The 23663-nt window shown below is 42.5% G+C and overlaps 1 protein-coding gene across 2 annotated transcripts in view; it reads right to left on the bottom strand.

Moving 5' to 3' along the window:
- Positions 1-23663, bottom strand: part of LOC124114524 (DNA repair and recombination protein RAD54-like) — a 44602-nt gene that overhangs the window by 2301 nt on the left and 18638 nt on the right. Inside the window, exons 6-21 of one of the 2 annotated variants that reach the window (XM_048399515.1) lie at positions 22864-22933; positions 22339-22416; positions 21131-21178; positions 20616-20684; positions 20318-20411; positions 18464-18588; positions 16611-16761; positions 14700-14806; positions 9565-9637; positions 7905-8060; positions 5661-5771; positions 4877-5000; positions 3895-3973; positions 2299-2478; positions 903-1020; positions 734-779 (exon numbers count right to left, since the gene is read on the bottom strand). In XM_048399515.1, the coding sequence (XP_048255472.1) occupies positions 734-779; positions 903-1020; positions 2299-2478; positions 3895-3973; positions 4877-5000; positions 5661-5771; positions 7905-8060; positions 9565-9637; positions 14700-14806; positions 16611-16761; positions 18464-18588; positions 20318-20411; positions 20616-20684; positions 21131-21178; positions 22339-22416; positions 22864-22933 (1629 nt within the window). Of the gene's footprint in view, positions 1-733; positions 780-856; positions 1021-2298; positions 2479-3894; positions 3974-4876; positions 5001-5660; positions 5772-7904; positions 8061-9564; positions 9638-14699; positions 14807-16610; positions 16762-18463; positions 18589-20317; positions 20412-20615; positions 20685-21130; positions 21179-22338; positions 22417-22863; positions 22934-23663 lie in introns of both variants that reach the window. The other variant, XM_046475148.2, reaches the window with a different exon arrangement.

Genomic DNA, 23663 nt, shown 5'->3' with positions numbered 1-23663 from the left:
TCTTACAACAGCAATGACTTTTGCTTCAACCCAGAATCCCCATTTGGGTCAAGCCTGATTGAGGTTTATAGGATGGGATAGCTCCATGCCCTGCTACACTTGCATAGATGCAAACTTTCCCAAATTACATTTTTTATTTTGTTACGGTCTTTTGGTCGAAGAACCAAAGCCTGATGATATCATTGTTGACAGCCATACATCTACTACAGCGCCATACAGCCATGTAATTCCAAGTCAGTGAGTGAGTATGGTTTTACGCAGCTTTCAGCAATATTCCAGCAATATCACGACGGGAGACACCAGAAATGGACTTCACACACTGTACCCATGTGTGGAATCGAACCCTGGTCTTCGGCGTGACGAGCAAACGCTTTAACCACTAGGCTACCCCACCGTCCCTCATGTAATTCCAAAACTAAGTTGATAATCTTATTGCTTTGTTTCTATTTCAATAACAGCAACTTCCGATAACATACTGACAGAAACAAATTAGGGAACAATGAAACATATAGGGAAATAAGCTTTACTGTCGGTACATTTGAAATAACGTGCATACAAATTCAACACAAGTCGGAATCAAATGTTGAGATGTGTTTGTGTGCATTCTTTCCAACACATATTTGGGGGACAAGGCTGGGAGCCCTTGATAACATATCATTTTACTGTGTCTAAAACTAAGTGTTTCCTTATTTATTTCACACAGTATATCAGAAGAATAAACCAGTGAACATACTTATCATGTGTATCGCTGATAGTGGTCTCGTTAAGTTTGAAGAGATCTTTGAGCTCATCGAGACTAAAGTGTCCCCTTACTTATTTCACACAGTATATGAGAAGAATAAACCAGTGAACATACTTATCATGTGTATCGCTGATAGTGGTCTCGTTAAGTTTGAAGAGATCTTTGAGCTCATCGAGACTAAAGTGTCTCTCCACATCCTCCTCGTTGTCCACGACACAGCTGCTGAGGGCCTTCTTGTGAGCCTGGCGCTGGAAGATCTTCTCCTCTATCGTGCCAGTCTGTAACACACACCCACAATCACTCATCCCACTCGCAGTGAAATGTCCACCTTCTATAATGCAGCAACAAATGAATTATCACTCAATTCAAGATTTGGACTTGTTGCTAAACTGTACACTTGTTCCAGTCTTTCTGTTCTTGATAAAAAACACAATAAACATTTATGTGAATCTGCCTACAGTTAATGCTCAGAGGCCTTGAACAGTTTAACAAAACTAAAATATAGAAACTAACATGCCTCCTGTCCAGCTTTAGCAGATGGTAAACAAAAATGCTTCTTTCAAGCAATACTTTACATTATCAGGATCGAATAAAATTATTTATACAAAGATCAATGTTATCATTCTCAAGTAATTTTCAAAATGCAAGACTAAACACGATCAGTAAACATGTGTTAAGGTGAACACAGAGGTAGAAGTGAGGGAATTCATGTAATAATAATGTGCATATCGTGTTCCCTCGTTATTGCACCCTTCACTATAGCACTAACTCGGTTATAGCGCGTGGTAAAGCATGGCTCCCAAAATTTGAAAGCGCAGATTACCGGTAATACTCGATCAATTCTTTTTTTTACACTATGAATCATAAATAACTTCTGAAACGTGCAACATAGATCGTGTTAGGTAGGCAGAGCATGTATACTGTTTTCTTGGTCATCTACCACCTACTACTCGACCTTCGTTAAACTGATCATCTTTAACGCTCATCAATTATTTGGACCCTGAAGGTAGCGTTGTACCGAGGGATCACTGTACTTATGATGAGCCAAACCCACACCATAAAGTCTGTTCAAAGAGCTACATTATTACCCCTGTCAATGGATCAGTGTGCTCTCAATTTTCATTCTCAACTCCCTGGGGAGTATACAACCCAAGTTGCCTGTGAGGCACTAGCAGGTTAACAGCCACATTGCCCTCTCATCCTACTGGGTACCAATACACTGCACAGAGGCACATGTTGAACAAAGTCACTTGCCTGTGATAAGGATATTATTAACATGAACATGATCAATCAGGAAATGTTTAAATCCCAATTTGGGAATTTGTACTGACATTTGCTGCAGTCTTGGGGCCAAATACATGCTTGGCAGGTCTAGGTTTGTCAGCACCATACCTGTGTTCGTGGGTTAACACAGAGGTAAGCGTCTGAGACCTGCATCACTTTGGGCTTTCCTGTCACATTAGGCTGACAAGCTGTGACATGACCAGAATACTGTTTAAAGCAGAGTTAAATGTATCTCAGTCACTCACGCTGCCCTGTAACTGTCATGAACTTACTGCAATAAATCTGTATATAAAACACTGTTTCTTCTGTCCGTCACGCCAGCATCTGGCCATAGCTTGGTCGTCATTGGCTGGATTCCAGTCAGGATCAAACATCACCAGCCGATTGGCTCCTATCAAGTTGAGGCCACACCCACCTGCCTTACTGCTCAGCATGAAGATGAACTCTGGGCTCTGGGAACAGGAATCATATGGTAATCCAAAGACACGAGGAAAAGATTTCGAGCCCTAAGTTTTGTTTAGTTCAACACTGTCGCAGCGGTATGACCGCTTCATGTAAATAATGGGAGTCTGGACCAGACAATCTAGTGATTGTTATTATAGGCAATGATCCTCTCCATCGAGGTACAATGACACACTGTCGACCATGTCACCAAGCCTCTTACGGACACACAAATTGCTGGGGACCTATACTAACCTGGAATACTCATGGAGTATATATCAGGATTAGAACAAGTTATACAGTAAAATAAAATAAATAAAAACAAAATTATCATGGTTTTTAGATGATCATGTTCAAATCACAATGAGATCATTACTTGTGACTATTTCCTGACAATACAATATTAAAATGGAGCTATAGATCGCCAGCAACCAAAGGTAGATTACCCCATTGGGGGCCATGGGGACTTATGTTACCACTACTACCTACATGGTTCCCCAGCAGGATTTACACCATCCATCTAGCCATTGCGATTTTTGACAAGTTAAGCTAACAGTTAAGATAAACAAATATTCTACAGTAAAAATGAAGGAAGGTAAAAAAATACTTTGAATGAGTGATCTAACATTCAAAGTACATTTATATCTGCCTTTATTTTAACTTCAGACTACTTGTGTACCTTAATTTTCAGCTTAACAAGTCTATGCATCTTGAGGTTAAGGATACGTCCCTCGGGCTTTTCCCTTTTTGCGGGTTTACATTTTCAACCAAAACCAAGGAGGTGTGTTTTATCAAACTTATGAACCTAAATGCAAGAAATACCAGGAAAATAAGAAAACATTGGGATACCTTACAGTGAAACAATACATGGTGTAGTGGTATAAAAGGAATTTGATCAAAGCGTGCGAGTATGATCATGTGCAGCATGCATTCAACTGAAGTCATGACATGTAAAACTGAAGAACTTTTCATCATCTGCCCTGGTTGCTGAGTCGGAAAACAATGGGTTACAAAACTTAACACAATATGTGAGGTTGCAGATTCGATTTACATCTTGGAATTTTCATGTGACAAAAACAACTGACTTTTAATCACTCAAAAATCAACATTATATTCATATCAAAGGCCCGTTTATAAACTTCAATTTGAAAACGCTAGGTCTTACAATTCAGATATAAAACCTGTCAGCAGGCCTCACATGAAAGTAGTACCTCTCACAAGGTTACAATGACATAGGAAATACCTACAATACAATAGGCAAAAGTTGCAGTAAGTTTATAAAGTAAGGTCGTGATGCAATGATCAATATCATTAATGATAAATACACATGGGTCATGTTGAGGAGTTCATCCATCATCCTAACCTCCTGAATTAACCTGATTCCATTAAAGTAACAATGGTCTGAACATACACAGCAGAAAACTTACAGTGGGATCATTGAATCTTTCCACTATCTTGGCTCTCTTCTTGATAGTCATGGATCCATCCAGTCTCACATGCTGGTAGCTGAAACAGAGCACTGCACATGAGGGGAAGCAACTCTTACATGACCAGAAAACCAGCTAATTAGATGACCTTTATCTCTAAAAGCCAAGAGAACTCTCATATCTCATTGAAATGTGTTAGGCTACACTTTTGTTTTCAATTCAGTCAATAATATGGTACGGTTTAATCTAATTTAAATCTGATCTTAGAGGTCGCTACAACTACACAAAAATCGGAGGACATTCCATTACAGATCACGTCAGAACAACCTTTCATCAATCAGAATGTCGCTGATAAAGTGGATTAGTAAAGGTCCTCCTTTATGTAAGAAATAAACGACATCGTTTATTTCTTATATGAGATATCAACATTATGTACAGCCTCTTTAAGGATGATGATGAAACGTACAGGCTTCAAAATATTTCCCCGTATTTTAATAATGATGACTCCCTCAATAGAATCCGACCTCGACAATGTTGGACAACTTCATTTTTTGCACAGGTGTGTATTTCCCACATATTGTCACAATTCTATTGTCAGCTACATCTTTGGGGAACGACTCACTAGACAGCCCCCTCATAAAATAAAAGTCGTCCCATATACAACGTCATCAAGTTGGGAACGCATGTTCCAATCTTCAGAAATAACATCATGAAAGAACAATTATTTATTGTGAAACAAACCACACCTCGTTCTTCATTGTTCTTTGCGATTGATAGTGAGTGAGTATGGTTTTACGCCGCTTTTAGCAATATTCCAGCAATATCACGGCAGGGGACACCAGAAATGGGCTTCACACATTGTACCCATATCGGGAATTGAACCCAGGTGTTCGGCGTGACGAGCGAACGCTTTAACCACTAGGCTACCCCACCGCCCCTGCGATTTATAGCACCTGGCACCTATACCGTGTACTGTACTCACTTCCTCTGTCTGCAGAGCTTCTCAAACAGGTCGAGTGTCTGCGTGTAGTTGGACACAAGCACCACCTTGTCATTGCTTGTTGACTTCACCACAGCCAGCAGGGTGTCCAGCACCACGAACTTGCCTACAAAGGGACATAACCCTACATCATCACACCAACAAATAAGTGCATAAACAAATATATTCAGATTTTTTTAATAAGAGTTGCATCCCTTAGGCATGTCGGTAAACTATGATTGTGGGTTTGAATCCCAGATTCACCTTGACTATGTTTCTAGGTTTGTCAGCACCATACCCATGCTTGAGGGTTTCCCTAAAGTGGTAAATGTCTAAAACCTACATCACTTCAGGCTTTCCCCCACATCAAGCTAACATGCCATGATAACTGGAATACTGTTCATGCTTTCCTCTAATACACCACATACTATCAAAAACAATCAAGCTGATTTACACAAAGTGTGCACATTGACTTTTACATTCATACTCCATACATGCAAAAAACATATCAAAGTCAATTCTCATAAATAAATATGTTAATAAAAATAACTTCTCAGACCTGCTTATTTATTTATTATCACAAAAAATGTTGACGACAAAATGTAACCAGTGACATTGTTCAGTGCAATAATGCAGCCCAAAACCCACCCACCCAAATATCTCCCTCCTATTTTCTGGGTTTATTGAAACAAACACCAAGTCTCATACACCATGTCAAGAAATGGCTTGGTAAGCCCATCAATCACATGCCATGGAGTCACTTGCCATTCCTCAGATACGAACTTACCTGACATTTCAGGCCTGATCTTCTTCAGGTCATGACCTTGGGGGAAACAGTCGAGGCCTCCCTCAAAGCCGTCTGCTCCCTCCACACACTTCTCATACACCAAGTCAGGGTCTGCGGATACAATGATGCCACGAAGTAAGTCATGGTTACTGACCTTGACCTTAACCTAGTGCAAACTTGTACGCCAGGGCCACGCAGCAAGGTGTATAATGTACATACTCGACTGTTAGGAAAGACTTCCGCCCGTGTCCCCCTTCCAAAAGTAATATATGTATGCATTGCCGCTCCATCCTTTTAATTATATAGAGTTTTGAGGGGGGATATCGGCGAAAGTCTTACCGACTGTTTCATCTAACTTGAAGCTCAAGGTCAAAGTTAGTACAGTGATCGCTCGCTATTGCGCTCTTCGATAAAGCGCTACTTCGGTTATTACGCGCGGTAACGCATGACTCCCAAAATTTATGTACACTTTTAATACTGAGAGTTTTACACAGACATGATTGTATTGTTGTTCGTTGTTTATTTGCACATAACGCTTCTCATTGCATAATCAACGGTTTATCGCTGAATGGAGTTCTAATAATCTGTTTGAAAATATCCGCGGCAAGTCCCAGAAATACGATTGTTCAACTAGTTAACTTTTCACACTATACATCCTTTGATCTTAGAAGCGCATGCATGCAATGTAACTATTTTACACACTGGCAAAGAAGAACAAACTTTCACATTTCATCGGTAAATAAATGGAAATAAATACGTGGGATATGAACACCTGTGACAAACAATAGGGCTAGTGTGTAACGTCTCATATCAAACCAATCGGTAACATTTGTAGCCCTAAGTAAAAAAAACCATATGCAATATAGGGGTGTTCTGATTCGTAAAGGCTTTGTTGCATCGTATTGTGCAACAATGTGAATCATAAGGTTACCAATCTACAACAATACAATAACTGGGTATAAGAGGAGAAAACGTAAAATGATAACTAAATTAATTTCAAATACCATTTTCGGACAGTATGCACACAGTTCTCAAACTGCTGTTTTCATAATTGACTATAACTGACTAAACATGTTTGGTTGGGTCTCCAGGATTCCCTTTGAAGATGCAGGTGACAAAATGATATACAGAGACAAAATGTATCATTTCAGCCGTAATGCAATAACATTAACTCTACTTCTCTAAAATGTACACATGGTGCTAAACTTCCACAAAGGCCACCATGCATTACACCGAACACTTTCCACCATTTTGGTAAGGGATGTGCACAAGCTCTTTTCTTAGGACCAGTTTCTATTTTTCAGATGCCATTTTTAGAAGCGTCGCTTAAAAGCAGGGCTGTGGAGGGCTGCTCTTCCACCAATGGCTTGAAATAAATGCTATCAAGTAAATGTAAGTTTAAACAAACTTGTGCTGAAATTTGACCTGATGGATATCACTGTTAAGGTTGCCGCACGCTATTATGGATCTTCTAATGTGTGTAATTTATTTCATGTTGATGTCCAATTTTCGATCTTTATGAACTGCTTTGATATTCAATTTTGAGATTTAATCATATTAAACCATACAGATGAAACTAGAGAAGTTTTTTCTTCTTAGGCTTAAAAAAATAAAAGAACTGGTTCTCAGGCAATGGTTTTTGAAAATATAGTGCGGGCGGGGGGTGTCTTTTTTTTGTTTTTTTAAGTTGTACAAACTAGAATGTAACCAATAAACAGTTGTGTCATCAATAATACAATTGTGTACAATCAGCCTGGGAAAGGGCCTCCCTACATAAATGCATTCCTTGATGAGTAAAATACTGGAATACAAGTGGGACTTGGAATATTTAAGGATTTTTTATATATAAAAAAAAAAAAAAAAAAAATTGAAATAAAAACGACACGTGCGGCGAACTGTAGGATGATGTGGGCGGTGCCTGAGAACCAAGACTATTTTTTTTTTAGCCTTATGTTGAGCTTTATTGTCCTATTCTTAAAAATAGCAATGCTACTGCATGTGGCTGTATCAGTAGCATCAAATTGATATGGCGGATAGGTTACTGGTAAAATTCATGTGCACCAAATTGACCTGATGTCTTTAAAATGTAGCACTGAGCGACTAAACATTCACAGATCAAAACACTCCTGACCAGAACCATGTTGTCTTTCAAAGAACATTCACTGACAACTGCTTGAAAAAAGAATGAAATGATTTGCTTCTGTTTGGTTTAATCCATTCTACATCCTGACATGAGTGACTTACGATTGCAGAGTTTCTTCAGCTGAGTGATGGCGGAAAGGCTGCTGACTGCAATCTTGCCGTTAGACGTCACATCACAGTCGGACGCCTTGGATGACACAAACTGCTTGTACAGGGCCGACTGCAGGGGGGTGAGTTTACAGCAGATCACCAGCTCAACTGTGTGGGACAAATCACATACGTACTGAATGGCTCTCTAGCCTGTATTTGCAAATATACCATTGCTCAGGTGGATGTCTAGTCTGTTATATGTTCCTAACTGTTACGGCAACTCTAGGCTGTCATAGTGTTATGTCCATCTCATAGCTGTTTGAGTACATGTAGAGGTGAGGTGAAATTGGGTTTAACGTCGCATCCAAGATTATTGCACTTATATAGCGACGTGCATGCACGTGTGTGTGTTTGTATGGCTGCTTGTGCTAGTCCGGACTGATGCCGATTTATAGTGCTAGCTCACTGAGATACCATGCCGCAGTTTAATATGAATACCCCACTCAGACACAGTATACTGACTCCAAGCCGACCAGTCCTTGTTTTAGCCCCTTAATGTCGAGCGCCAGACAGGGTAACAACAAGTACCATCTTTTAACGTCTTTTGGTATGACGCGGCCGGGGATCGAACCCCGGACCTTCCGCTCTCCGGGCGGACGCTCTACCACAAGACCACGGAGGCGGTGCGTACATGTAGAAATACAGTGTGATGGAAAATTACCAACTGATATTTACAACAGCTAGAAACCTTATGCCCAATATTGAAAAACACATACCGTATTTGACGTAATAAGCGCCCAGGGCGCTATCAAATTTAGAGATAGGGGGCTCTTATTAGAATATTATTTTGGTGGAAAAATCAGAGTTGAAAGATAAATTTCGTGGTTTATGTTGACAGACTGAAATGTTTTTATGCGACAGATATATTTTTCAAGAATTTAATTGCCCATAATTAAGAATGCATATAACACATGAGTGCGTATTATACGCTAATAAATAAGTCTTGTGTACATTGATCAATCGGAAGGGGTGCTAAATGGGATTGTTCACAAGCCAATATATTAGCAAATATCACCGTGGGCGCTTATTAGAGCGGGACACTTATTACGTCGAATACGGTAAACTTGCTTGGAACATGCTGATCCAGACATTCATTGCTTTCCTTCTAATCAAAGTTTTAACTGACTCCTGTCAGATATAGTTTTTCTCTCCAGATTGGAGGATATGACTGTCAATTTAGTAATTGTTCTTGTTTATTAAACGAATGTTGGTACAGCTTTTCAATTTCCTCAAGGGTTTCATTTAAGTGGTAAACATCTGAGACCTGTATAACTTTGGGCTTCCTTCAACAAAAGGCTTACATACTGTAATATCGGGTTTAATATTGGGAGTGAATACCGCTTTTAACATTATTTCAGTCACACACTGTATGACAGCTTAACGTAGGAGGAAAGCCTGAGTGATGCAGGTCTCAGACGTTTACCGGTACCACGAGGTATGGTGCTGCCAAACTTTGAAACATAGTTGGGGCAAACCTGGATTCGAAACCAACATCATAGGTTATGGCATTCCAAAGGGACGTAACTCTGCACAGCATATTGCAGCGCCTCAGACGACTGAGCCACCCACTCAACTTAAACTCCAAACTATGTAGTATGATGGATGAACTCACTTTTAACTGGCAGGTACTTTGTGAGAAGAGCTTGTGTTCTCCTGATAATGCATTTGTTCACTACGGCAGCAAGCTGAAACAGAAATACAGCATACAATAACAAAGAACTCCAAACTAAAGACTATATCATTTACCAGATTTGTTATTTTCTCAAAATCAGAGGTATTTCAAAATTGTATTTAAACACTGCATTCAGTGCAACGATGCAAAATTGTAGAATTTTCCTATTCGGAATATTCTATAAGTAATACGTTACCACTGTTATACTGAGGCTGTTGTCCCCAACAACTGCTCTTATAGCGAAATCTTCCACAGAGATCTCAATCACCTCATGCAGCACATGCGTAGCCACCTAGCTGCCATGTGACACCCTTCACTCTTGTCTCTTGCGAGAGCAAGTGCTCGGGGGACGGACGGGCGGGCAGCAGCCCAGTGGTAACGTATTACTTATAGAATATTCCGAATAGGAAAATTCTACAAATTACATTAAGTAATACGTTACCACTGTTATACCGAGGCTGACTACCACAGTAGGCGGTGGGGAGCACCTACAACCCGAAACCTGACTGCTCGTGTTTCTTCCAACCAGCGGAAGTATACAACAAGGCGGAAGCACTCGATGCGCATGCTCCCAGCTTGGCGTTACCATATAGGGATACCAAAGCACTGTCAAACGCATACCGTAAGGCTCAATCGTTATTGCCAAACGATTGGTGACTCCAAACGGCCCCACTGGATAGGTATTTCATCGCCGCAGCGGATGAGAACACAGTATCCGTATGAGCTGAATCTTAGAACAGGTTAAACAGTCGAAAAGAGGGAAATTAATTTCATTCAGACCGTTTATCCCAAGAACAAGCCTACTTAAGCGTATGTAATAGGCGCGTGACCTAAATTCAATATTTGAAAGCATGCATTACAAGGTTGCGATACACGACAGACAATTAAGTACATAATTGTCAATTCAAAATAAAGAAACACACAGAAAGCCGCACTTACCTGTGGATGAGCGCGCTGGCTTGTGAGACCCCTACTCCCGTACCCACGGCTGTGAGAACGTTGGAGTAGACCCAGATTGACCACCGTGCAAGGTCTGAAGCCTGAGGAGTTCAGAATTGCGCCTGGCACACCCCTTAGATGACCGCTTGTGCCGTGATTAGCGGCCCAAGACGGTGCACACCCTCCACGTCTTCATCAGAGACCTTTCTGAGGTAATGATTGGCAAAAACCGAGTCAGAACGCCAGTAACAACCCCGCAATATTCTGTGAACAGATATATTGGAGTGTAGGGCAAATGTTGCCGCTAGCGCCCTAATCTCGTGCGGGTTTGACCCCGCAACCGGTAACCCCCGAGACCGATACGCCAGATTGATGACAGAACGAAGCCATAACGCAATCGAGTTGCGAGTTATGTCAGCAGTCCGATTAGGGTTACATGATATGAACAGACGGTCATGCCCTTGTCTACATTCATTAAGCCTTAAGATAATACTTAAGGGCCCTAACCGGACATAGCGATCTGTCCTCGGTATCAGCAGGATGTAAGATTTCCTTGAGTGATCTTACAGTGAATTCTCTCTCCGTTTGGCCAAATTTCTGATTCTTAGCGACGAAGTCCATGAGCAGGCCCAGGCAGACCGCTCCTACATCGCCCCTATCAAATCGTACTTTGGTGACATCGAGTGCGTGAATCTCAGACACACGTGCCGCTGTACGTGGCAAAGGAGAGGAGAAATGTTGTTTTCCAAGTCACATGCCGAAACGAAGTTTTTTTTAAGGGTTCATACGGAGCCTCCGTAAGTGATTGCAACACTAAGGAGAGATCCCAGGCCGGTGCCCGAGGGCGGCCCTTTTTAAGATCTTGCTGCTTGAAACCCTTGATAATACCACGAATCACCGGCTCTTTTGAGAGACTGGTACCCATAGCAACGTCCCTTACCGTAGCAACGGACGAGACATAGTTGGCAATGGAACCCCCGGAGAGTTTCCGGGTCTCTCGTGAGACATGAAACGAGCAATATCCTGCACACATACCTTATCTGGCGAATGAATGTGATGTTTACAACACCACTTCATGAAAAAAGCCCAACGTGCATTATACACCTTCTGGGTAGAATCGCGATGCATACTAATGTATGCCCGAGACGCCCGACGAGAAAAACCTTTACTCCTCAGACGCTCGGTGACAACATCCAAGCGTGCAGATTGAACTGCCCTGCGTTTGGATGAAGCTGACGGGTGTGAGGGTGGATCAGGAGATCCGGTCTCTTGGGGAGATTGACAATCCACCCCAATTGCTCCAAGAGCCGAAGTGCGAAATCGAGTTGGCGTGACAGGGTGTCCGTCATTCGATTTGCCACTAGCGCGTCGTCCAGGTACGCGAATTACCTGACACCCCTCCTGTGGAGGAACCCCACTATGGGGGTGGTTAACCGGGTGAACAGCCAGGGAGCGGACGAAAGGACGAATGGGAGTACAACCCACTCGTAGTGCCTGCCTTGAAAGACAAACCTGAGATACTTGTGATGGTCCGAGTGAATCAGAACATGCATATAAGCATCCTTCAGGTCGATCGAAGCGAGCCAGTCGGACGGCATGATCAGAGCTTTCAGGTCCGCCAAGGTCAACATTCTGAAATTGGGGCGGCTTAAAACTCGCAGGTAAAACTCGTTGAACGATTTCAGATTGTGAATCATTCTGAGTTCGGCACTGTCCTTGGGAACAAGAAATATCCTGGAGTAAAAACCCCGGTGTTATTTCTGTTAACTCCCGTACCACCCTCTTCTCCACCAACCTGCCGATGGCATCGGCGAGGATGGGAAGATCGGCTTCCGAATTGAAACCTTCCAACGGGGCGACGGTGAGCGGCGGATCCGCTTTGAGATCTAGCCGATAGCCGTATTTGATCGTGTTGACCACCCACGGGTCGTCGAACACTTGTTCCCAATTCTCCCAATAAGAGAGGAGCCTTTACCGTCCCGAGACGGCTTAGGCTTCCCCCAGTGTCCCTTCTTCCCCCGAAAGGGCGGCATGTTGCCCTTACCGGGGCCCTCAGGGCGGGACCTCTTCCCGGAGGAAGAAGACACTGACCCCTTGGACTCCTTAGGGGCACCACCCAGGCATCTGTGCAGATACCCAACCAGATCCAACGTATGCCGCGAAGCCGCGGCAGACGAAGCAGACTGCTGTTCTTTTAGAACACCAGGGATCTGGGTCTGCGCATACCAAGGCTGTGAAAGTAAGGTACGCTTGCCGCCTCAAGAAATGGCACGTGCCGGAAAGAAAGGCCGAAGCCCCGGCAACTTACTCAAGCGTTGCATTCAAACCGATTAAACAGTTATAAATGCGCTGGTCTCGGTCCGTGGGGGAACCTTCGACCAGACTGGCCACCGCCGCCGCCAAGTAGGTGTCGCCATGTGACATAGCGAGCATGGAGTGCTGAGAGAGGGTGTCCATTTGCTATAAAGTCGCTTGAGTGACTGTAGGTGGAGCACGGACACCCAACCTCTCCACATGGGCCTCCGCGGTGGGACCTGCCTCGGGGAAGGCCAGGTCATGCACCGGGAACGAACCCTTTCTCAACGACGGAGGAGGTAACGGGAGTCCCCGACCGGAGGCCGCCGCGAAGGCTTTCTCGAAAGACGGCTTGATCCTGCACAACAAAGTTGACGCGGGAAAAGCCTTGTCGGCGGACTCGTCGAAAACCTCTGAGGAACCCACCGAGCCGTGGATTCCCAGGGGTACCGGCTGGGGCCGTGGCATGTCCTCAAAGAGGTCATACACCATGGCTACACAGTCCTTACTCGATAAGGGGAGTATCTGCTCGGGGGAAGGACCGGTGCCTACGGTAGCCGCCGCCGTACCTGTGGACCCCGCGTCCGAACCCGCAGCCACCGAAGGGGCCGGGGACGGAACAACCAGGCAGTTGAGACAACAAAGCCGCGATGGAATCCCCGGACAGCCCAAGGGCCGCCAAGGGATCCGCCGCCGAGGAGGTAGTGCCCGCAATGGGCGCCCGACCGGACGAACCGGCCACCTCAGGTAGCGCACGTAGCGCCTGTATCTCGCAAAATCCTCCGGCCCCAGACCCTCGCACAGGGTGCACCGGGTGTCCTCGCAAGGGACCCTGCCCCGCGGGCAACGATTTTTCTAAGTGCCGAATAACAAACGCCCCGTAATTTACAGTTTACTTAGGACTAAGAAACAGTAATAAATATCACCAAGGATATGCAGGAGGTGGAAAATCGTAGAAACGCAGTAGAGCAGTCGATTACACGTCTTGCTATGGCAAGCGAAGAGACAAGAGTGAAGGGTGTCACATGGCAGCTAGGTGGCTACGCACGTGCTGCATGAGGTGATTGAGATCTCTGTGGAAGATTTCGCTATAAGAGCAGTTGTTGGGGACAACAGCTTTGGTATAACAGTGGTAACATATTACTTAATGTAATCTAAGCATTAAAGAAACTTGGTTAGTGAAATACAAGTCACATGTCCATATTTACAAAAATAGTTAATTATTTATTCCACTTTGGGCATTTTTACTGATATATTTGGCACACTTGGGGCCAAATATTAGCCTCTGAACAGATAACTCTAGATAACTCACTTGTATTGGTCAACCTTCCATTAACAACCCTATATCACATCTGGCTGAAGAACACAAGTTTGTGATTTACGTCAGTTTATTTATGTACCAGGGGGTCAGGCTCTGTTACTTGGTTGATGGTCATCATACCCTGACGGGTTATGGATCATTGATCATAATATCAATCACTGGATTGTCTGGTCAAGACTTGACTATTTACAGGCCAACATCATACAGCTGGAATATTGCGGAATGCTGATATTTCAATATTCATTTGTTTTTTCGTTGTTTAATGCAGCACACAAGAATATTCCACCTGTATGACGGTGGCCTGTAAATACTCAAGTCTGGGCCAGACAATCCAGTGATATATTTTGTGAACAACGATCCATGCTGTCTAAGTCGATGATAAGCAATCAACCAGGTCACTGAGCCTGACCAACCGATCTATTAAGTTGTCTCCTACAACGAGCATTGGTTGCCGGGGTCCTTTTCCAACATGGAATCCCCACAAGGCTTCACTATTTACATGCCATGGGAAATGTCATACCTCCTGCAGCTTCTCCTGCCCCTTCTTGTGCTCCTCGTCGGTGGAACCTGCATCTCTCCCACGCAGGATGGGATTCTCAAACCGACGCTTGAACTCGGAAGCTGTGCCTGCAACACAAGAAGGTCTCGCATCAGGCAAAATGAAGAACACCACTCTCATGCTCTGAATGTTCTGCAGTTTGGCATGATTGATATTCATGTTATTATGTTATTGTGTGCGTGTGTGGGTATGGGTGTGGGTGTGGGTGTGGGTGTGGGTGTGGGTGTGGGTGTGGGTGTGGGTGTGGGTGTGGGTGTGGGTGTGGGTGTGGTTTTGCTGCTTCAGTATGCTTTGTTTGTTGTTTAACCCCGCACTCAGCAATATTCCAGCTATATGACAGCGGTCTGTAAATAATCGAGTCTGGACCAGACAATCCAGTGATTGACATCATGAGGATCAATCCACGCAATTGGGATACGATGACATGCATCAACCAAGTAAGCGAGCCTCACCATCTGATCCCGTTAGTCGCCTTTTATGACAAGCATAGTCGCCTTTTACGGCAAGCATGGGTTGCTGAAGACCTATTCTACCCCGGATCTTCACGGGTCGCTTCAGTATGCAGTATGAGTGGGTGAGTGAGTGACTAACATAATTATAGAGTTGAGATTTCCCCCAAAATCAAGTGCTTGTGACCACCCTACCCACATCAGTGAGCTGCAACAAGCAATGTGACACCCAACCCACATCAGTGAGCTGCAACAAGCACTGTGACCACCCTACCCACATCAGTGAGCTGCAACAAGCATTGTGACCACCCTACCCACATCAGTGAGCTGCAACAAGCACTGTGACCACCCTACCCACATCAGTGAGCTGCAACAAGCACTGTGACACCCAACCCACATCAGTGAGCTGCAACAAGCACTGTGACCACCCTACCCACATCAGTGAGCTGCAACAAGCACTGTGACACCCAACCCACATCAGAGAGCTGCAACAAGCATTGTGACACCCAACCCACATCAGTGAGCTGCAACAAGTTTGTTTATTTGTTGTTTAATGCCACACTCAGCAATATTCCTGCTATATGACGGCAGTCAGTAAAATAATTGAGTCTGGACCAGACAATCCAGTAATTGATATCATGAACATCGATCCACGGAAATGGGATACAATGACAAGCATCAATTAAGTCAGCAGGCCTCAAAGTTTTTACCAAGTAGCCATATGGCTACAAGTATTGTTTTCCAGGTAGTCAGTAATCAATCAAGAAGTCGAGCCAATATTGTAGGTAGCCAAAAGCATTTGAAATTATCTTTGATCAAATAACTATTATATCAAGTCATAGCACTAGTCTTGGAATTGTATATTAGTGGAAACTGTACTTGAGTTTTGTTTTTTGTGACTCGAACTATGTTGCAATTTATGTTACTAGATTACATATGTATATCCCTGCTTATCCAATCAACTAAAATAAAATACTAATTACATTAATATTTATGTATTTTGGTTCATTGTTGACTTCAGGAGGAATTATTTGTGAGTACAATTAGTAGCAGACTTGTTGCATCTACATATGTGTACCAATAGAAGGTAGTCGCCACAAGATATTTTTCAGGGTAGTATTTTGGCTACCTCTGAATTTTAGACAGTAGACAAATTGAAATTTATGTCACATTGGCAACCATTTTAGTCGTAACTTTGAGGCCTGGTCAGCGAGCCTGACCACCCAATCCTGTTAGTCGCCTCTTACAACAAGCAAAGTTGCCTTTTACAGCAAGCATGAGTTGCTGAAGACCTTTCCTACCCCGGATCTTCACGGGTCTGCAACAAGCACTGTGACCACCAACTGACATTACTGCGCTGCAACAAGCACTGTGACCACCCAATCACATTAGGATGCCAGTGTTGATAAGTACTCCTCCCTACCTAGGATGCCAGTGTTTACAAAGTGGACGAGACTGAAGTACTCCAGCAGGTCGTTCTGTATGGGGGTGCCGGACAGCAGGACACGTCGCTTTGCCTTCAGCTGACTCAGGGCTTGGTACGTCTGGTTCTCCGAGTTCTTCAGCCGATGACCCTGTAGATAAATACAAACACAAGCTGAATCGCAGCCTCTTACAGACTAAACAGCTGCAGGTAACCTGGCATCATGCTGGCTGTTTATCACTTAGCAATATTCCAGCTATATCACAGCAGCTGACATAGTGAGAGTTTGGAATTTAACACCACTCTGAACAATATTCCAGTTATATCACAGCAGCTGACATAGTGAGAGTTTGGAATTTAACACCACTCTGAACAGTATTCCAGTTATATCACGGCGTGTCATGTGGGAGGAAAGCGGGAAGCTATGAAGGTCTCAGATGCTTACCACTTTGGTGAAACCTTTTGGCAAGTGTACGGTGTGGGCAAACTTAGCAACATAATCGGGGTGAACCAGGATTCTTTCCAACAAACAAAGATTTCTGGCATGACCAAGGGACACTTACATAGCTACGTGCATCCAAGTGTGTGTTGATGGCTGCTTGTACTGGTCCCGACTAATGCTGATATTATAGTGCTAGCCCACTGAGATACCATGCCGCAGTTTAACATGAATACCCCACTCAGACACAGTATACTGACTCAGAGCCAGCCAGGCCTGGTTTTAGCCCCAAGCAGGGTAACAACATGTACCATCTTTTAACGTGTTTGGTATGACGCAGCCGGGGATCAAACCCTGGTTCTTCCACCTTCTAGGGGGACACTCTACCACTAGACCACGTAGGCGGTCAGCAGCCAAATGAAGTGACATGTCATTATATAGGGTGCTAGTACTGATGGTGTAGAAGACAAGAAAGAAAAAATATGATGATAGAGTAGACTAGTGAATGTTGTTTTAAGATACAGTCAGCAATATTCCAACCATATAGCCAAGGGACATCTCTTCACAAAACATAGCAGCCCTTAAAACATCTGGACCACCCAGTGGAAGCCAGTTGCTGATGTAACAGAATTTTGAAGATGATGATGATGATGATGATGATGATGATGTGAAAGAAGATGGAGTCAATACCAGTAGAAATTGTTTCACTTTAGTCATACTGCAGCTGCCAGAAAATCATAGTCAGGGCCAGACAAACCAGTGACTGGTATCATGTACAATGACAGGGTGCCATGATATGCAATCGACCAAGTCACTGAGTCTGACCACCCGATTCTATTTAGTCTACTTTTACGACAAGCATAGGTAGCTGGGAGCCTATTGTAGCCCAGAATCATGAAACCAGATGAGATTTAGGATCATGCACTTCCTTGCTTCATCCTTCTCATAAATCTCCTCTATATTCACGCAAAACAGTTACTTACTTACTTACATTGGAGATTTTACGTGCGCTTTCCGACTGCAGCGTATTTCGCACACGGGCCCGGCCAAGCCATTTAATGTGTTTCCGAAAAGGTGAAAAAGTTGTTTGGCAATCCAGTAGGGGTGTTTTAGTGGTTGCTTATATAGAATTTTGGAAATTTTGAAATTTTGAAAAAATGCCAAGAGGGTTTGGGGGACGAACTAAGGGACCTGAGTATGGAAGTTTGTTAGTTTGATTATGTGGTCTGGTTTTGGTAGTTTATTGGGGTTTTAAATGCAATTTATTAGTCCTGTTTTGATTAAGTATAAGCCTAAGGCTTTGAATTTTTCTATTTTATTTTGTGGGTTTAGGATTGCTTCTAGAGTAAGAGCCTGATGGAGAGAATATATGTGACGGAAGAAGTAGTGAAGTCATCTGTCCAAGTCGGCTCACCTCATCACATATCACCAGCCCGACCGATCGCTTGTGCAGCACATAGGCGTGTAGCCGGAAGGTTTCATAGGAGATGATGAGGATGGGGAACATCACTCTGCGCCCCTCCTGTGACATGTAGTGAGCTGAAACAACACAATGTAGTGATCTGAAAGAACACAATATAGCAAGCTAAAACAACACAAAGTTGTGATCTGAAAGAACACAATGAAGTGATCTGAAAGAACACAATGAAGTGAGCTGTAACAAGACAATGTAGTGATCTGAAACAACACAATGTAGTGATCTGAAACAACACAACATTGTGAGCTGAAACAACACAATGTAGTGAGCTTAAACAACACAATGTAGTGAGCTGAAACAACACAACGTTGTGAGCTGAAACAACACAATGTAGTGAGCTGAAACAACACAACATAGTGAGCTGAAACAACACAACATAGTGAGCTGAAACAACACAACATAGTGAGCTGAAACAACACAACATAGTGAGCTGAAACAACACAACATTGTGAGATGTAACAACACAACATAGTGAGCTGAAACAACACAACATAGTGAGATGTAACAACACAACATAGTGAGATGTAACAACACAACATAGTGATATGTAACAACACAACATAGTGAGCTGAAACAACACAACATAGTGAGCTGAAACAACACAACATAGTGAGCTGAAACAACACAACATAGTGAGCTGAAACAACACAACATAGTGAGATGTAACAACACAACATAGTGAGATGTAACAACACAACATAGTGAGCTGAAACAACACAACATAGTGAGCTGAAACAACACAACATAGTGAGCTGAAACAACACAACATAGTGAGATGTAACAACACAACATAGTGAGATGTAACAACACAACATAGTGAGCTGAAACAACACAACATAGTGAGCTGAAACAACACAACATAGTGAGATGTAACAACACAACATAGTGAGATGTAACAACACAACATAGTGAGATGTAACAACACAACATAGTGAGCTGAAACAACACAACATAGTGAGATGTAACAACACAACATAGTGAGATGTAACAACACAACATAGTGAGCTGAAACAACACAACATAGTGAGCTGAAACAACACAACATAGTGAGATGTAACAACACAACATAGTGAGATGTAACAACACAACATAGTGAGCTGAAACAACACAACATAGTGAGATGTAACAACACAACATAGTGAGATGTAACAACACAACATAGTGAGCTGAAACAACACAACGTTGTGAGATGTAACAACACAACATAGTGAGATGTAACAACACAACATAGTGAGCTGAAACAACACAACATAGTGAGATGTAACAACACAACATAGTGAGCTGAAACAACACAACATAGTGAGATGTAACAACACACCATAGTGAGCTGAAACAACACAACATAGTGAGATGTAACATATTTACCATACTCAGCTATGTCATACTGTTGCAACAGTGTGAAGAAAAGGCTCAAGAAGGATGTCTGAACAAATGCTAACCAGTAAAAATTCTCTTAGTTTGTCTGAACGACTTTTTGAAAAGTATGTTTCTAAATGTGCACACAAAAACATTCACACATTAATAGTAACATTCACTGGTGAGAAATAAAACTGGTAAATAATCTGCAAGATCAGTCCTGAAGCGGTTTTCCATTTCAGTGGCTTACATGTCTTAAAAACTGATGGAACCATTTGTTCAGACATCCTGCGAGAACATATAGAGAACATGGACCCTACGATGTTCCAGATTACCCATAGAGATGAAACGAGACAGAGTTATATCTAAATCAAAGACTGGAGAGAGAGGTTATAAGTGATTGCCTGTGCAAGGTAACATTTCTATAGTTCTTACTTAGATTTTTGTCTATTTCGCTTTTCGTGCCACTGTCGATTGCTAGAGCTTTCACACGTCCTCCAAGCCATTTGCTGATTTCATTGTGCCAGTTCTGAAACATGACACACACAGTACAGGGGATACCAAATCCTTTTATGCTCCGTAAGTCATTGACTTTAAACGATTCTGTGCAAGTCACAATAAATATCTTTAAAAATCATTTTTAGGTAGGTAGTATCAACAGACGGCTTGTACGTTCAATAAACTGCTGGGACACACAACCATGGCCTTGTCAATCAGAGGCCAGAAGTCCTACCTTCACTAAACTACTGGGACACACAACCATGGCCTTGTCAATCAGAGGGCAGCAGTCCGGACTTTGTTTCTGTTAACATACAGTGAAGCAGATATTAAATATTTATGATTGGACACACATGCCTCAGCAATAAACACCACCCATGAAAGCATTTAATCTGAAGTGGTGTTTAACATGCAGTCCATAATATTCAAGTTATATCCCGGCCGTGACATTTAAGAGTGAATAAATGTTGTTTAACATGCAGTCAGCAATATTTAAGTTATATCCTGAAGAATAATAAAAACATGTGATGACTAGGAAAATATATACTAACACTTCAATCAAGTCATATGGTGGTAATTTTCAAACAAATCATTTTATTCTACCGTTAAAACAACTGACAATTTTCATCAAGCAAGTCTAAAAAATAGGACTATCATCTCATCCTGAACAAGACACAGTTTAATTGTATAATCCCTGATTGATAATCTCAACTTTCCCAGTCTGGGACTGTTCCACGCTATAGCACCTACCAGTGCTGTCCACATGAGCGTGATACACTGCAGCGTCTTCCCCAGGCCCTGGAGGAGAAGAAAACAATGTACATGTCAACAACCACCACATCACTATGGGGAAAACAGGTCACACCAATTACAGCTTTTGTTTTACAAATCAGCCTACAAAGGTAAAATAAATAAATAATTATACTCAAAAGAAGTTAAAAGAACACATGATTTCTCCAAATGACTATAGTTAATCTGTCATGGCTGGTGGGTATTGAAACAAACAGCCTTCAAATATGAAACATTTCTCTTATTTTATGAAAATGACCTCAAAATAACCTTGATGATATTATAGTCTTCTATATGTTGCCTCCTGCTTATTGACCACTATTCCCCTTTATGACAAGCATGGTGCACCAGGGAATATTTGACCACAATTCCCCATTATGACAAGCATGGTGCACCAGGGAGTATTTGACCACTATCCCCCATTATGACAAGCATGGTGCACCAGGGAGTATTTGACCACAATTCCCCATTGTGACAAGCATGGTGCACAAGGGAGTATTTGACCACTATTCCCCATTGTGACAAGCATGGTGCACAAGGGAGTATTTGACCACTATCCCCCTTTATGACAAGCATGGTGCACAAGGGAGTATTTGACCACTATTCCCCATTGTGACAAGCATGGTGCACCAGGGAGTATTTGACCACTATCCCCCATTATGACAAGCATGGTGCACCAGGGAGTATTTGACCACAATTCCCCTTTATGACAAGCATGGTGCACCAGGGAATATTTGACCACAATTCCCCATTGTGACAAGCATGGTGCACCAGGGAGTATTTGACCACTATTCCCCATTATGACAAGCATGGTGCACCAGGGAGTATTTGACCACTATTCCCCATTATGACAAGCATGGTGCACAAGGGAGTATTTGACCACTATTCCCCATTATGACAAGCATGGTGCACAAGGGAGTATTTGACCACTATTCCCCATTGTGACAAGCATGGTGCACCAGGGAGTATTTGACCACTATTCCCCATTGTGACAAGCATGGTGCACCAGGGAGTATTTGACCACTATTCCCCATTATGACAAACCTGATGCATAAGGAAGTAGGTTGTCCCAGGTGGCACCTGGGCTCAGTTTCAAGATAACACTAATGTTGCACTATAATTCCCTGTGCACGACAAAATATAGAAATGTTCAAGAATGGTGAATTTACCATTTCATCTGCCATGATGCAGCCATGACTCCCTTCTATTTGACAGCCTGTGATGCAGTCATACATGAACTTCACTCCCTGGGAAGAAAACAGAATCAGGTAAAACCACAATAAATTCAATTATTCTTTCTCTGGAATCTCTCCCATATTTTGCCCCAAACATTCACCCACTTCACTTTCCTGCTTTAAAAAGTAAGTGAGTATGGTTTAACGCCGCTTTTAGCAATATTGCAATATCACGGCGGGGGACACCAGAAATGGGCTTCACACATTGTACCATGTCAGGAATCGAACCCAGGTCTTCGGCGTGACAAGCGAATGCTTTAACCACTCAGTTACTCAACCGCCTGCTTTAAAAAGGAAACATGAGATTGAAATATTCAACTTGATGCTTTTAACAATTTTGTCAGTGAAATTTCTTCATGTTTAGAATTTTGAAAAAAACTATGACCAAATTTATATCTTTGAACTTTGACCATTGAGGACATTTTGGTGAGAGTGTGCAATGTGGATGTATGTTATTACCTCCCTTTGATGAGGCCTCAGCACCTTGGACAGCAGAGGATCCACCACCACATGGACGGGCTGTTTCTCTCTGGGGGAACACAAACAGTGTATTAACTCCCTGGGGCCCCAAACTCACTCATAAATGTTAACAGCAAACATTGCAAAAAAAATACCTCAATTTGAAAATTTAATCCAGTAATAAATAACTGATTCTCCAAGGTATAAATTACATGTAAGAAACTAAAATATATTCCTGGTCTTTAATAGCTGATTATGATTTTATAAAAAAGGTTTCCTTTTTTAATAACTATTAATACATAAAAAAAAAAAAATACCATTGTAATCTTATGCTCAGAACAGTCACACAGAATTCTGGGTAATAAGCTAGGCACACTACCGCCAAACATTCATAGCCTTCATGAGAATAGCATCTGCCATGTTATGTGGTTAAGAGTATTATGATAATAATTATATCATGATGATAATACATAATATATATGAGTATTATGACATGACTATGCCATGTGTTCTTGTATGTTAAATCAAACCAATACTTAGCATACATATAATTATAATAATTCATGTTACTTGAACGCCACACTCAGCAATATTCCAGTAATGTGACGGCGGTCTGTATATAATCGAGTCTGGACCAGACAATCCAGTGATTGACATCATGAGCATTGATCCACACAATGGAGATACGATGACATTTATCAACCAAGTCAGCAAGCCAGACCACCGATCCCATTAGTGAGAGACTTGGGTGGACCACAACAAACCATATATTGACTGTTGATGACAGAGGATCCTTCAAC

This window comes from Haliotis rufescens, unplaced genomic scaffold (assembly GCF_023055435.1).
Source record: "Haliotis rufescens isolate VD_foot unplaced genomic scaffold, xgHalRufe1.0.p SCAF_2, whole genome shotgun sequence".
NCBI lineage: Eukaryota > Metazoa > Mollusca > Gastropoda > Lepetellida > Haliotidae > Haliotis > Haliotis rufescens.
The sequence above is the reverse complement of the archived record's forward strand: the minus strand, read 5'-3'. Positions and strand labels throughout refer to the sequence as shown.